This window comes from Buteo buteo, chromosome Z (genome assembly GCF_964188355.1).
Source record: "Buteo buteo chromosome Z, bButBut1.hap1.1, whole genome shotgun sequence".
NCBI lineage: Eukaryota > Metazoa > Chordata > Aves > Accipitriformes > Accipitridae > Buteo > Buteo buteo.
The window spans coordinates 29,491,043-29,503,562 of NC_134204.1; the positions used below are offsets into that span (position 1 = coordinate 29,491,043).

Genomic DNA, 12,520 nt, shown 5'->3' on the forward strand with positions numbered 1-12,520 from the left:
AGGTCTTAGTGTTCTTCAAGTAGGTATTTTATAGGAAATTGTGTGAAGGCTGCTAGAAATTGTTATTAACAGTTATGGTCTGCTTTTATGTAGCACGAAGTGATGAAGTAGCAGTGATTGGGTTGAAACTCAGTGGATCTACTGAAGAGTGGTTATTGGTCTATGTAGACTTTGGGTCTGGTCAGGTATAGCAATTGCCGTCTAGAGCTCTGAATTTGTTAAGGACTGAATTAAAGCATGTAGGATTAGTTGGTGGTGGTACAAAGAATGCTCTTACCTAAACCCTTCAGTGCTCAGACTATTTCTTGCCTTTGTTTCACAGCCAACTTCTCACAGTTTGCGTTTGAATCTGTGGTTGCAATAGTGAACAGTCTTCACAACAGCAAAGACCTGAGCAAAGACCAACATGGGAGGAACTGCCTCCTGGCGTCTTATGTCTACTATGTATTTCGTCTGCCAGATCCTCAAAGAGAAGTAGTCAAAGCAGGTAATATTGGTGCAAGGGTTGCAAAAGTATTCTTTTTTCTTGGTACATGCCATTCAGCATGGTGCTTCTGCAAGGAGGACTTAGGACACTGGCCTAGAAAATAGCAAACACAACTTCTCAGACCCAGACTGCGTGCCATTTAAGCACAGCACTGTTCAGATATTTTGTTTTTCTCAGAGGAAGGTCAGGGATCTCAGAGCTGCACAGAGCAACATGGACTTGCCCCACATAATCTCTTGTCTCCCATTCATTTACGATGCATGGTTGAGGTGAGAGGACTCCACAGCTATATGCAACACTGTAGCTTCATGAAGGTGAAAGTGAGAGACATCTCCTAAACTGAGGCTTTCTTTAGAGGATTTTCCTCCAGAAATTAAAATGGCCTTAGGATGCCAATTTCTTACTGGCCTGTACATCAGTAAACTACTTTCCATGCAAACTCACTTGCTGCCAAGTGACACAGGGCCAACCTCTGCAAATTTCTCCATCGCATAAGGGATGTCATCAGAGGATAAAACCCTGTAAATTGGCCAGCAGGTTGAGGGAGGTGATCCTTCTCCTCTACTTGGCACTGGTGAGGCTGCACCTTGAGTGCTGTGTCCAGTTCTGGGCTCCTCAGTACAAGAGAGATGTGAACGTACTGGAGAGAGACCAGCCAAGGGCAACGAAGGTGATGAAGGGACTGGAGCATCTCTCCAGTGAGGAAAGGCTGAGAGAGCTGGGACTGTTCAGCCTGGAGAAGAGAAGGCTCAAGGAGGATCTTCAGCATATACAAAGACCTGAAGGGAGGGTACAAAGAACACAGAGCCAGACTGTTTCCAGTGGTGCCCAGAGGCAATGGGCACAACATGAAACACAGGAGGTTCCCTCAGAACATCAAGAAACATTTTTTTCTGTGAGGGTGACTGAGCACTGGCACAGGTTGCCCAAAATGGTGGTAGAGCCTCTCAGTCTGGAGATATTAGGAATCTGTCTGGACATGGTCCTGGGCAGCTGGCTCTAGGTGGCCCTGCTTGAGCAGGAGGGTGGACCAGATGACCTCCAGAGGTCCCTGCCAACCTCAAACATTCTGTTACTCTGCTGCAATCCATTGTCCTAAAGCCTATAGAACTCATTTGATCAATTGCTATATATTAACTGGCTGACCACCAAACAGCTGTGATGTGGGAACTAAAGATAGTACGCCCTTTTCTCTTTCAAATATTCATTTAAATCCCCCTTGAGGGACATTTAAACTGATGTTAGTATGTGCTAAAATCTCGGAGCTCGCCTATGCTTGGAAATTCTTTATCCCGAAAAAATAAGGTCCATGGGGAAGCTGAAAACATTAGATAATCATTTAGTGAAGTTCCTGCTGGCCACTCTCTGCTTCCTTGGATACTTTGAACCTGGTGGTAAATGTTACGTGTTGAAGGTGATATTTTGTGTTTAGGCCTGTGAGTCTTGTATTAATCTACAGCAAATTAAAAAGAGCTAAGGGAAAGAAGAAAGAGCTATTGTAATACTGCTGCTGCTCAGGTAGCCATGTTAAATCTGTTGTTTGCTTGTGCAATCACCTGTGAGCTGTTGACTCAGAAAACATCTGCACTTTGTCATTCAATGCCTATGTAATTTGTTAATTAAGCTGTTGATGGTGAGATTTTTAGGAGCTTTATGGCATTCAAAATGCTGATGCTGTAACAGCACTGAGAAAAGCTGGGTTGAATCTCAGGTTTGTCTCATACATCTGTACTTCAGTCTTAGTTCAGACATCTCCCTATGGGCAGGTGCAGGCAGCAGTACCATTTTGACAGAGTCTCGTTATTACACATTTGGACGCACTTCCGCAGTGTCTGTTGGGAGTAAACTCCTGCAGAGCCGAGTGATAAGCTGCAGCAATCCTGACATCGCTGTTACACCAACTGCTACTGATGAGGAGGTCAAAAACATCATGTCATCCAAGGTAAGAGAACAAAGTCAAATACCTGGAGAATTATAAGGGCCAAAACCTAATAATTTAGGTTTGTTCTAAAAGGTTTGGATTTCCTTCTTGTAAATGTGCTGTATGTATCACCAGAAGCATTTGTTGTTTATCTGATTTGGTATAGGCATACATTAAATCCCATTGCTAAATTCTGCTGTCTCTTACCAGTGAAGAGAGCAAGAGGTAAGAAATCTGTCTCTTGTGTGAGGCTTAGACACTCCATAGAGGGATTTGCTTTTTTGACATGCCTCACTCTCCTGTTCTTGACATTTAAGTTCTGTTCATGTCTGGTGACGTGGGCTGGTCCAGGTTACACAGAGTCAGTGTGAGAAAAGACTCCTATTGATTACACTGGGAACAGATTCACTTTCTGAAAGGGGTGAAAGATTCCTCAGAAGGGAAATAGTTTTCCTACAATGCACTGATTTATTCTTACTCCTTTTAACTCTTTTTCCTTTTTTTCTTTTTTAAATCACAGAGCCTGTTTGGTGCTAAATAGTTTCCTGTTTAAAAAAAAGTAGGCAATTTATATGACAGCAGCCCCATGATTTTATACTGGCTATAGTACAGATGCCATGTGCATATTTTGTAACTGGGTCTTTCCAAATACTTAATTCAACCACAGAGTGAAACACAAACTTCCTCTGTCTTTCCCATCCACAACTACATATGCCACCAACAGCTTGCAGAACAGACAGCAGAGGAGCAGGATTTTTCTTCCCTGATTGGCATCTAGTGCTTGCTGGTCTAACAGCATCCCAGGCCCATCTCAGAGCTTTATGAGAATGGCTGTGCTTGGCTCTCTGGGGAACCCAAAATCTAGAGTTCCCCTTTCAGCAGGAGCGGGGAAGCTGTGCTTCTGACAAAAGCAGGATTTTTCTCCTGGTCACGGAGCCTGCTCCTAGCTGCAGCCCTAGCAGAGCTCCACAGCAGCATGTCTGCTGAGCTCTGAACTATATCCCCCCCCCTCTCTTTTCCTTGAGTGTTACATATGTAAAATACTGCTTCTCAAGCAGGTTATTTTCAGAAACATTTTGAAGTCTTTTCTCCATTGACTGACCACATGCTTTTCCAGTTAAAGTGAACGGGTGCTTGTCTTCAGCAAATTAAACCAGAACTAGTAAGATGCGCAGGCTTTGCCAATCTATTTGATTTGTTTATTTGGGCATATGTATTCATCCATAGCAATTTTTAATAATGTAGATTTGAACTTAATAGCTTTATGAATTTTACTGTAATGTACTGTGTCCTAAAAAAACCTAGAGCTCAGGGCATTTTTTTTCCCCCAAATTAATACAGAAGTAAAATGTTTGATATTACGGCTTCATCACATTGATAAATGTAGCAGTTGACACTTGGCTGCTGCCATTTCACTACCTTTTAAATTGGCATTATTTTTAATGGAAGAAAGACTCCCATATGCTTGTTAATTTCGGATGCAGAGCCACTGGATAAACAGTTACCGTTGAAAGGGTGAATTGCAGCGCTTCCAAAAGACAGCTACAGTGCTGAAATTGGGCACCTGATGGCAGTGTTGGCATTTGCACGCTCCTGCGGCTGCTGCATTCAGGTGGTCCTTGGCCTCCACTGAGAAGGGGGATGGGGAGAAAGAAAGTGAAGAGCTATTTAGGTGAGCATCTGTGCATACCTTCCAAAAAACCCACTGGTGCTGATTTCTTCTCTGTTAATTAGCTTAAGTTATGTATTAACTTACTAGTATGTATTTCTTCCGGCTATGCCCCCCAGCCTATGGATCACACCTCCAGTCGGATGTCTTTCTACGTTGAAGGAACAAATGACATGCCAAGCATTTGTGCAAGCCCAAGACCATCCAATAAAAAGGTAGCCTATCACTAAGTGTGAGGGAGCACAGTAACAGAGCCTGGAGCCTTGTGAGGCAGTGCTGGTAGTTAGTACTACTAAATGAGGAGAGGGGAGAGAGAGAATAAAATAACAACCAGTTTTATCGAACAAGGAGTTAGTGACAGAATATTGAATCAGTGGGTGACTATTACCCAAACTTTTCTGGCTGTGCTCTAGAGCCTTTAGATTCTTTTTCCAAGACAGATTTAGACAAGTAGCAGCGTGTCTGGATCCTCCCGTTGCTCTCTTTCTCAAGGTGTTAGGGCCTTTCTCTTTTTCCACTTCTGTTTACTCTTGGATACCTGCCTTTACATGTTACAGTAAACTGCATTCAGAAATGTTTGCCATCTCTTTCTTCTGTAAAGAATATTTTTCTTTGCCCCCTTTTGTAGCTTTTAGAACCAAGAAATTCCTTCCTATCTTGAGTATGTATTCCTAAGTAGCTTTTTAACAACATAGAAGATACCATATCACTTAGATAATTTTTCCAGAGCTGGGTCTTGTGTTTAGCATTGATCAGCAGCAGTGGCTTTGGATGAAGAAGCAGGGGAAAAGCCCTGGAATGAGCAATTCAGAACCTGAGTTACAGTTAAGAAACTCTCCTTTCTTCCTCCTCTTTATTGGTCTGATTTCTGCCAAAAAGCATAGACATTTATACCCAGTCTGAGTATTGGATGGACTTATGTGTCCTATTCAATGTAAATATGCTTAGGAGTCTCATTAGCTTTATTGTTTGTGTCAGGAATAGAAAATAGACATTGCAATAAATTTTTAGTCCAGATTTGAGTGTCTTTAAAGTTCAGGTTATTGGGATTGGGTGTCTTATGGTCAGACCTCACTGCAAAGAGTATTGTCTCCAACAACAAACCTATGTACAAGCTCTGCTGTGGTTATTGCTGTGTCCTTCTCTCCCACCACAGAGACAATCTTACGTCTACCTTCTCTCAAAAACATGGATGTGCTAAATGGAAACAATTAGTGGGGAGTGGGGAACATGACTGCTCCCTGTCACGCAGAGCCAAAGGCATTTCCCTAGTTTAGTTATCTGGGGTTCTGGATCCACAGAAAAATGGATTCCAAAGTCTGTTTGCCATCAACATTCCTCATACATCATTTTGGTCAAATCTGCCTTCTGATCCTACATGGATGTCCATGCATTCCTATCCAGCTGCTGACTCTCCAGTATGTGGGAGTTTCCCACTGGGAAGAGGGGGGTTGTTCAACCTGGGAGATGAGTTGATTGAAGAGTTATTTCCCAACACTCTGTGTTTATTATTTAGCATTTCCACGAGGAGCTGGCACTGCAGATGGTCGTCAGCACGGGTATGGTGAGAGAATCTGTCTTCAAGTATGCCTGGTTCTTCTTTGAGCTCCTGGTAAGATTTGATAGTGCCATTTAGTAAGTTAATGGTGACATGTAGCAGGTACTCCAGGCACAGATTTAGATCTGTGGTGATATCTTCAGTTATTCAGCCCCAGTTTGAAAAGGAAAGGTCCCAAATAGTGGAAGTACAACTAAAGAATTCTCCATATTCGTACCTGTTTCCCACTGACAGCCTGTGGTGGCAAAGTCCTGCATGAAGGACATGCACAGTGATCCACAGCTTGCAGAAGGCTGAAAGACAGACATCAAACTGAGCCCACCCTTTCCTGTGAATACCTGTTCCTGTCTTTTCCACTTTGTTGACAACATGGGAGCAGTGACAAGGCTCCCGAAATTCAGTTTCACAGAGCCCTGAGGTGATGGATGTCAGTGGCAAAAACATACTGATTTCCACTGGCAGCATATAAGCAACCCAACATCAGGTCAAGAAATAAGAATTAGTTCCAGCAGTGTCACTCCCTGTGTGTCATCATGAAGGGCAAAAGTTGCAAATAGCAGCATTTCAGAGCTGCAGAGGCAAGGGACTGGGGAGGGTGGTTCTGATTGCAGGTGCTGAGAGTAGCCAACTGCATGGACATAAACAGGAATCAATGTCTGTCTGTGTTCAAGTCTCAGGCTCTCTGTTGTTGTTGCAAGTACATGTAGGATTTATCACAGCAGCTCTGAGACGAGAGTGATTACATTCAAGGAAAAACAAGTAGGAAATCTTACTCCCATGGACTAACAAAGCAGTAGTTTTACCTCCAGTTTTGGCATTTTTTTTTTCTTTATTTTTTTTTTCCCTTTGCAGATAAAGAGTATGGCTCAGTATGTTCACAACATAGAGAAGCAAGATAACCCACGAAGAAGCCGGTTCTCTGATCGCTTCAAAGATGATATTACCACCATAGTTAGTGTGGTTACTTCAGAGATTGCTGCACTTTTAGTCAAACCACAGAAGGTAAATGCATGAAATAAGCACCATGGATCCTTGCTACTCAGCCTGTGTTACACTGAGCAGTGTTTAATCCCACTTCACCTTCAGCAGTGTCACTAGAATTAGGCCAAAACTGTGGCAGTATTCTCACATGGACCTTAAGCAAGAGTGAGGGGTGTTGCAAGGTCCAGCCTTGTGCTCCCCTGTCAGACTGTTTTTATGCAGCTCAGCTCCCCAGCCTGCTTCTCGCTGTGGCTGCAGGGTGCAGGGAGGGAACCCCTTTTCCCATCAACAGGAATGACTGGACACCCCTTTTCAGTGGCAGTGATGCTTTATGCCAGGTTAGCCAGGGCATCAAACTGCAGCCAAAGCAGGGCTTATTCCTTTTATCCCCCTTTCCTGTTACCCTTGTTTCTACTGCACAGTGTTTTATTCCACATTTTACTTCTTTGACAGCAGTGGGCTATGCAATATGAAGGCAGTATTCCTCCTGACTGTTGCAAAATCTAGCCATGAGTGATCTAACCCCAGATCTCTTCAGAGGCAGTGGCCACTTGAAAATTAAAGACAAGAAATAAGCCCTAAGTCTCATGAAATTCTTTATCCTGATATGTTTTAACAAGTTGCAGTGATATAATGGATTATAAAGTTGAAAGGATCACAAAATATAATCTATATTTTAACATTGATAATCAGCTTACATCACTGATGTCACTCTGCACTAGCCAATAGACAAAGTTAAGGCCACATTTGTGTATCTACACACTGGGTGACTGTTGTTTGTTCAGTTGTTGCAACCAGCATGTTTTCATGCCCCAGAGCTGCAATGCACTGTGCTAGCGCAGCAGTGTGCTCTGCTACAGGGAAGACCAGGCTGGAGAGCTGGTCTGCCACATCGCTTTCAGCCAGCTCAGTTTCCTGATCCACTTAATGTGTCCTCCACTGTGCTGTTGAGGAGCAGAAAGTGGGAAAGGGCTGAGACCAGACAACTGAGGGCAGAGACTGGCAGAAGTGATTGTCACTGTCCATCAAAAAGTTTTTCCTGAAGCTTTACCCTTTGCTTCATCTTTGGTGTGCTTCCATGATAGCCATGTGCAGAGAAATTGTTTCCATGGAAATGTTTACTTAAGGTGTCAGTGACTTCTTTTTTTTTTAAATACATGTGTAATAAAATTTTGTTACATTAAAAATGTTTTAACAAAACTGTAGGTTTTGCCAAGAGATTAGTATTTTATGACTTCCTCATGAGAAATACACAGGTTTTTATGGGCTGTTAATTCAATTCAGTTTTGACAGAGTGAGTGTATAGAACGTGATTATGTGTGAAAAACCCACTGCAGTGTTTGCAGAATTAGGGCCATTGGTTAGTTGTACAGAGCAGCGGTAGGTAATATGTGTCTGATTTTTAAATCCAAGCAGTAATAATCTATGTTTCAATACATGGTTGAGCACGTCAGATTGCCCTGAAATTCTACAGTGATGTGTGGCATATTTTAGCCTACCCAGTAAGGTAGTGGAAAACTAATTTATTCTTCACAGCAGAAAATGTTTTGCTGTGTAAATTCCACATTGCAGAAAATATATGTATATATATTCCTGAATGGCATCAAAAAGGCTGAAAAATTTAAAATGAAATTGTAACCACCCTGAGGTGCGGCACACCTGTTCTCACTAGTCAGAGACAGGAGTAGGGGCAACATTTTTCTCAGTCGTCTCCTCTGTCAGTCTTGAGTGAATCCACCTGAGGACTCTGAGTATTACATGTGTGCAGATCCCTCAGGCACCTCCACAAATTCCTCTTGATGAACTACATATGCTACTGAGATTTTATGATTTAAATTGGCATTTTTGAAGTAGCCGTAGCCTTATTTTAGAGGGCACGTGGAGTTCTTTGTGATTTTTACTTGAGGGCTGCGTATCTCTGTTAATCAGGCCAATTGTAAGCATGCAAGAGCTTAGCTGCTGAATGGTAAAACACACAGATTTATCTTACCATTTTTTTACTATCAGTTTTACACTTAAAATTTCTAAACAAAATACTTGGCATTCCGTCAGCAAAGCCAGTGCAGATTTTTATTAATATTTTAAAACAATATTTTATGGTTTAAGTACCTAAACCAGCATTCTCTAATGTTAAAGGTTCAATTTTTTAAAAAAATGTCATATGCAGGATTGTACCCCATAGGGAATTCAGAACAGGTCTCAAATTCCATTTCATTGCTGTCAGCCCAAAGATTTGCATAGATAAACTTGCTCATTCATCCTGTGATATTCTTCTGTGAAAACCACAACAGTTGAAATAATTTACAGGAGTGATTCTGTATAATTTTAACAAGATTACATAAATTGGAGAATTGAAACGATCTTGTTCAGTATGTTCCATGCCATGGTTTTGGGAGCTGTTCCCTACACTATTTTTTTAATGATTCTGAAAAGTCTTCCACCTTTATGTAAGTTTCATACATTGTAACTGCAGTTCTTCTTTTCATCCCTTTTTTTAAAAGGAAAATGAACAAGCAGAAAAGATTAATATCAGCCTGGCGTTTTTCTTGTATGATCTTCTTTCTTTAATGGACCGAGGATTTGTGTTTAATCTCATCAAACATTACTGCAATCAGGTAGGCATCATGCATGATTGGTATTGCATTTGGCTTGTGGCCAGTCCACTGTTCTGTTCTGTTTGATTCATTTATCCATTAAGATCCTTTGAACTGTGTTAAAGGGCCAGGTAAATTTCCTGTTTCCTCTTGCATATGCAGAGACTTTAAACCTTTCTGATCTGTGGTCTGCAGAAAAAAAATTGAGTGCAGGTTAAGACTCTTTTAGAAATGTCATACCTTGCACTACTGCAGAGCATCCATGGAGCCACTTTTCTTCCCTTACTTTTTAACATCCCTTAGCAGCAGGGTCTGCAGACCATACAGAGCAGCTTTTGGTCTCTGACTCTTCCAGTGCTGTGAGGATGTATTTATATTTGGGGGATTCAGTCAAAATGAACCATGTCTGTCTTCTTGCTTTACAAGCCTCCCAAAATTAAAAACAAATGATGATGCAGGATGTTGTTATGAAATTATTTGTTGCATTTGAAGGGGAAAGTTTTCCTTCTGTTTTGTGACCTGATATACCTGCTGTAGTTTTTCTGCCAAAGGCCCTCTGTCAGCTGATGGTAGGTAAGAGAGCACAAGATGGCTACGACCCCAGTTTCTTATAGTATGTACAATACTTCACTGATGTCATTGTTGATATGAAGAGAAATGACAACACCACTGATGCTCTGTGTTGCCTAGTAGGACTTTTTAAGAATTTGCCACAGACTCAGCAGAGTTTTGTTTGGTTTTAATCTTTGTGTTATCCAAAAGGGAAAAAATACTGTGTTTTTCTTTGGGGAGGGCAAAAAAAAACAATTTATTGTCTCTTGGGAAGTTGGTAACTCAGCCAGAGAGGGGGCAGAGAGACACCACCACTGTGAAACAAAGAGCAGCTAATGGATGGAAACTAGTTAGGTCCAGGGAACCAGTGAGCATTTTAATGCATGCTGGGCTATTTGTCTATTCCTGTTTCAGGAAGCAGGATATTTCACTGCATGGTAATTTAAATAGTGCATGCCCATCACATGATACTTCTTTGGTTTGCTTTTCTAGCTCTCAAACAAGCTGAGTTCACTCTCCACCCTGATTTCCATGAGACTGGAGTTCCTGAGAATTCTCTGCAGCCATGAGCATTACCTCAATCTGAACCTCTTCTTCATGACCTCGGTGTCTGCTCCAGCATCCCCCTCCCCCTCCTTATCCTCCCAGGTAGGCATCCATTAGATGATATTGCATGAGCATCACATGAAGCACACATGTAGAGAAAGACGTTGCTCTGTATTCAGACACTTAGTTTAGAATTAGCCATGGTTGGATGAGGGAGAATAACTTCCCTCTTGAAAGAAAAGAGGCAGAAGAATAAAGACTAAGGGAGTGCTACTGCAAAATTGCATCTACATAAGTTTAAACTTAACATGACACAGATATGTGCCCCTCTAGAAAAATGAAAACAGAAAATTACTGTTAAGGTAGACATACAAGGTCTAAAAGGAACATGGCTCTGAAGGCTAACTTACAGGCGCATCTATATCCTATCCATACACAACCACAAATATGTATTTCAGTATCTGTTTTGGAGAATTATGGCATGCAGCAGCGCACAGCAAACTTTCTGTGTGTTTGCATTCTAGCTGACCTTCTTGGTCTCCAAGTGGATGTAGATGCTACCACTATGTAAACTAGTGACTAAAACACTGCAATTTTCAATATCCTGGAATGATGGATTTCTGTTGAGCCTTAGTGTTTTTCAGAACAGGATTGTCATGCTTTTCTTTTCAAATAGCAGCATTCTTTGTTCTGGGTTCCTCCCCACCCCAGTGGGGCAGATGATGCTATGACTATGCCAATGATTCCTCTGTATTTTCTGGACAGTGTTTTCCCTTTTATTTGAACTTTATGATTTTTCTGTGTGGAAACACGCAGGTATCCTGAGTAGACCTCTCCACACAATTTTTGTGAATGCCCCTCCTCATCACTTCTCATTTCTCCCAGGATGTCATTCACAGTACATGCACATTTTTCCCAGATACTGATACTGACACAGCTCTAGACTTCCTGAATGTCAGGACCTCCCATGCATCATCCTGGGTATGGAGTTCACAAATGCATTCAGTAAAGAAATTTTTGGCTGGCATGCCACACACTATTTTGCCAGTCTTGTGCTCTTGTCCTCTACATTCTACTTAGATGGTATCTTGCTTTTACCATGGGGCAGACCCCCTGACAAAGGGTGCTGGCCTGCCTGTTTTCCACCTCGGTGATCTTGCAGAGGTCAGAACTGGGATGAAGCATTTTAGTGCAGTGCCCCATAATTGCCACAACCCTTGGATGCAGGGGGATGGAATTGAAGCCAAGAATGGTGGGAGGTATAAAAACACTCTGAGTAACAGAGCAGTTCAAATTCATGGTAACTTTTTCAAGTGTCATTGCCAAGGATTGGTTGGATGCTAAGATGTGCTGCTTCTCATACCTTAAGGGTTCTGACAGGTCAATGATAGCAAATAATATTTCCTTGAAGTTTTTCCTGGTCTTAAAAGCATGAAGGTCTTAGAGTCAGGATTTCCCAGTAGTTTTGCTTAATGCTAATCCTGAATGTCAGAGAACTAGAAATGGGACTCTTCTGCTTATGGGGAAAAAAAGAAGTCAGCATAGCTCCTGCAACTAATTCTAGCAAGTCAGAGCTGGGCAGACACCAGTTTAATCATTCTTTCCTTCAAGCAACATCATCAACCCTTTTTCTTCTTTAGGAGTAACCTATGAAGTGCAACCTGTGCAAATCAATAAGGCTTTTGTGGCCCTTGGATGATTTAATACATTAGCTGACCACGCTTGCAGTAATTTTGATCTGTCTGCAGGAGGGCTGCCCAGCTAGAGTTAGATTTTCAGTAAGAAATGTGGCCTTGTGAATAAATCTTTTGGAATTCTTGGAGAGAAGCCAAATTCACTTAACCGGGTGCTCTGCACTTTAACATTATTCCACACAAACATAGTACAGCCAATGCCTGTCTGCTTGAGGCCAAAATGGGAGTGGGCTTAAGTACGTGGATCCAAAATATGGGGCTGCTCAGAGACATGAGTTTCATTTGACCCAATATACTGGAAGACAGCTGCCACAGTGTGGTATACTGCTGCTTCATGTGTTTGTTTTCTGGGACTATTCCCAGGTGACTGATAGAAATATTGGGAGAGAATATTGAAGAATATAAATTAAAAGCAAAATTTGGACTCTTAAACCCCAGTAGCTGCACTAGGGAGTAGAGTCTAAGACTTATGCTCACCCGATCAGGGGACAAAAACATTCCAGATGACCTGTGGCACA

General features: G+C 41.9%; 1 protein-coding gene across 6 annotated transcripts in view; it reads left to right on the top strand.

Annotated features, from left to right (window-relative positions):
- Nucleotides 1–12,520, top strand: part of DOCK8 (dedicator of cytokinesis 8) — a 95,666-nt gene that overhangs the window by 53,921 nt on the left and 29,225 nt on the right. For 4 of the 6 annotated variants that reach the window (XM_075019898.1, XM_075019892.1, XM_075019895.1 and 1 more), the window contains 7 exons: nucleotides 323–487; nucleotides 2,254–2,429; nucleotides 4,197–4,292; nucleotides 5,594–5,689; nucleotides 6,488–6,637; nucleotides 9,118–9,231; nucleotides 10,255–10,410. In XM_075019898.1, the coding sequence (XP_074875999.1) occupies nucleotides 323–487; nucleotides 2,254–2,429; nucleotides 4,197–4,292; nucleotides 5,594–5,689; nucleotides 6,488–6,637; nucleotides 9,118–9,231; nucleotides 10,255–10,410 (953 nt within the window). The remainder of the gene's footprint in view (nucleotides 1–322; nucleotides 488–2,253; nucleotides 2,430–4,196; nucleotides 4,293–5,593; nucleotides 5,690–6,487; nucleotides 6,638–9,117; nucleotides 9,232–10,254; nucleotides 10,411–12,520) is intronic. The other 2 variants (XM_075019894.1, XM_075019896.1) reach the window with 2 other exon arrangements.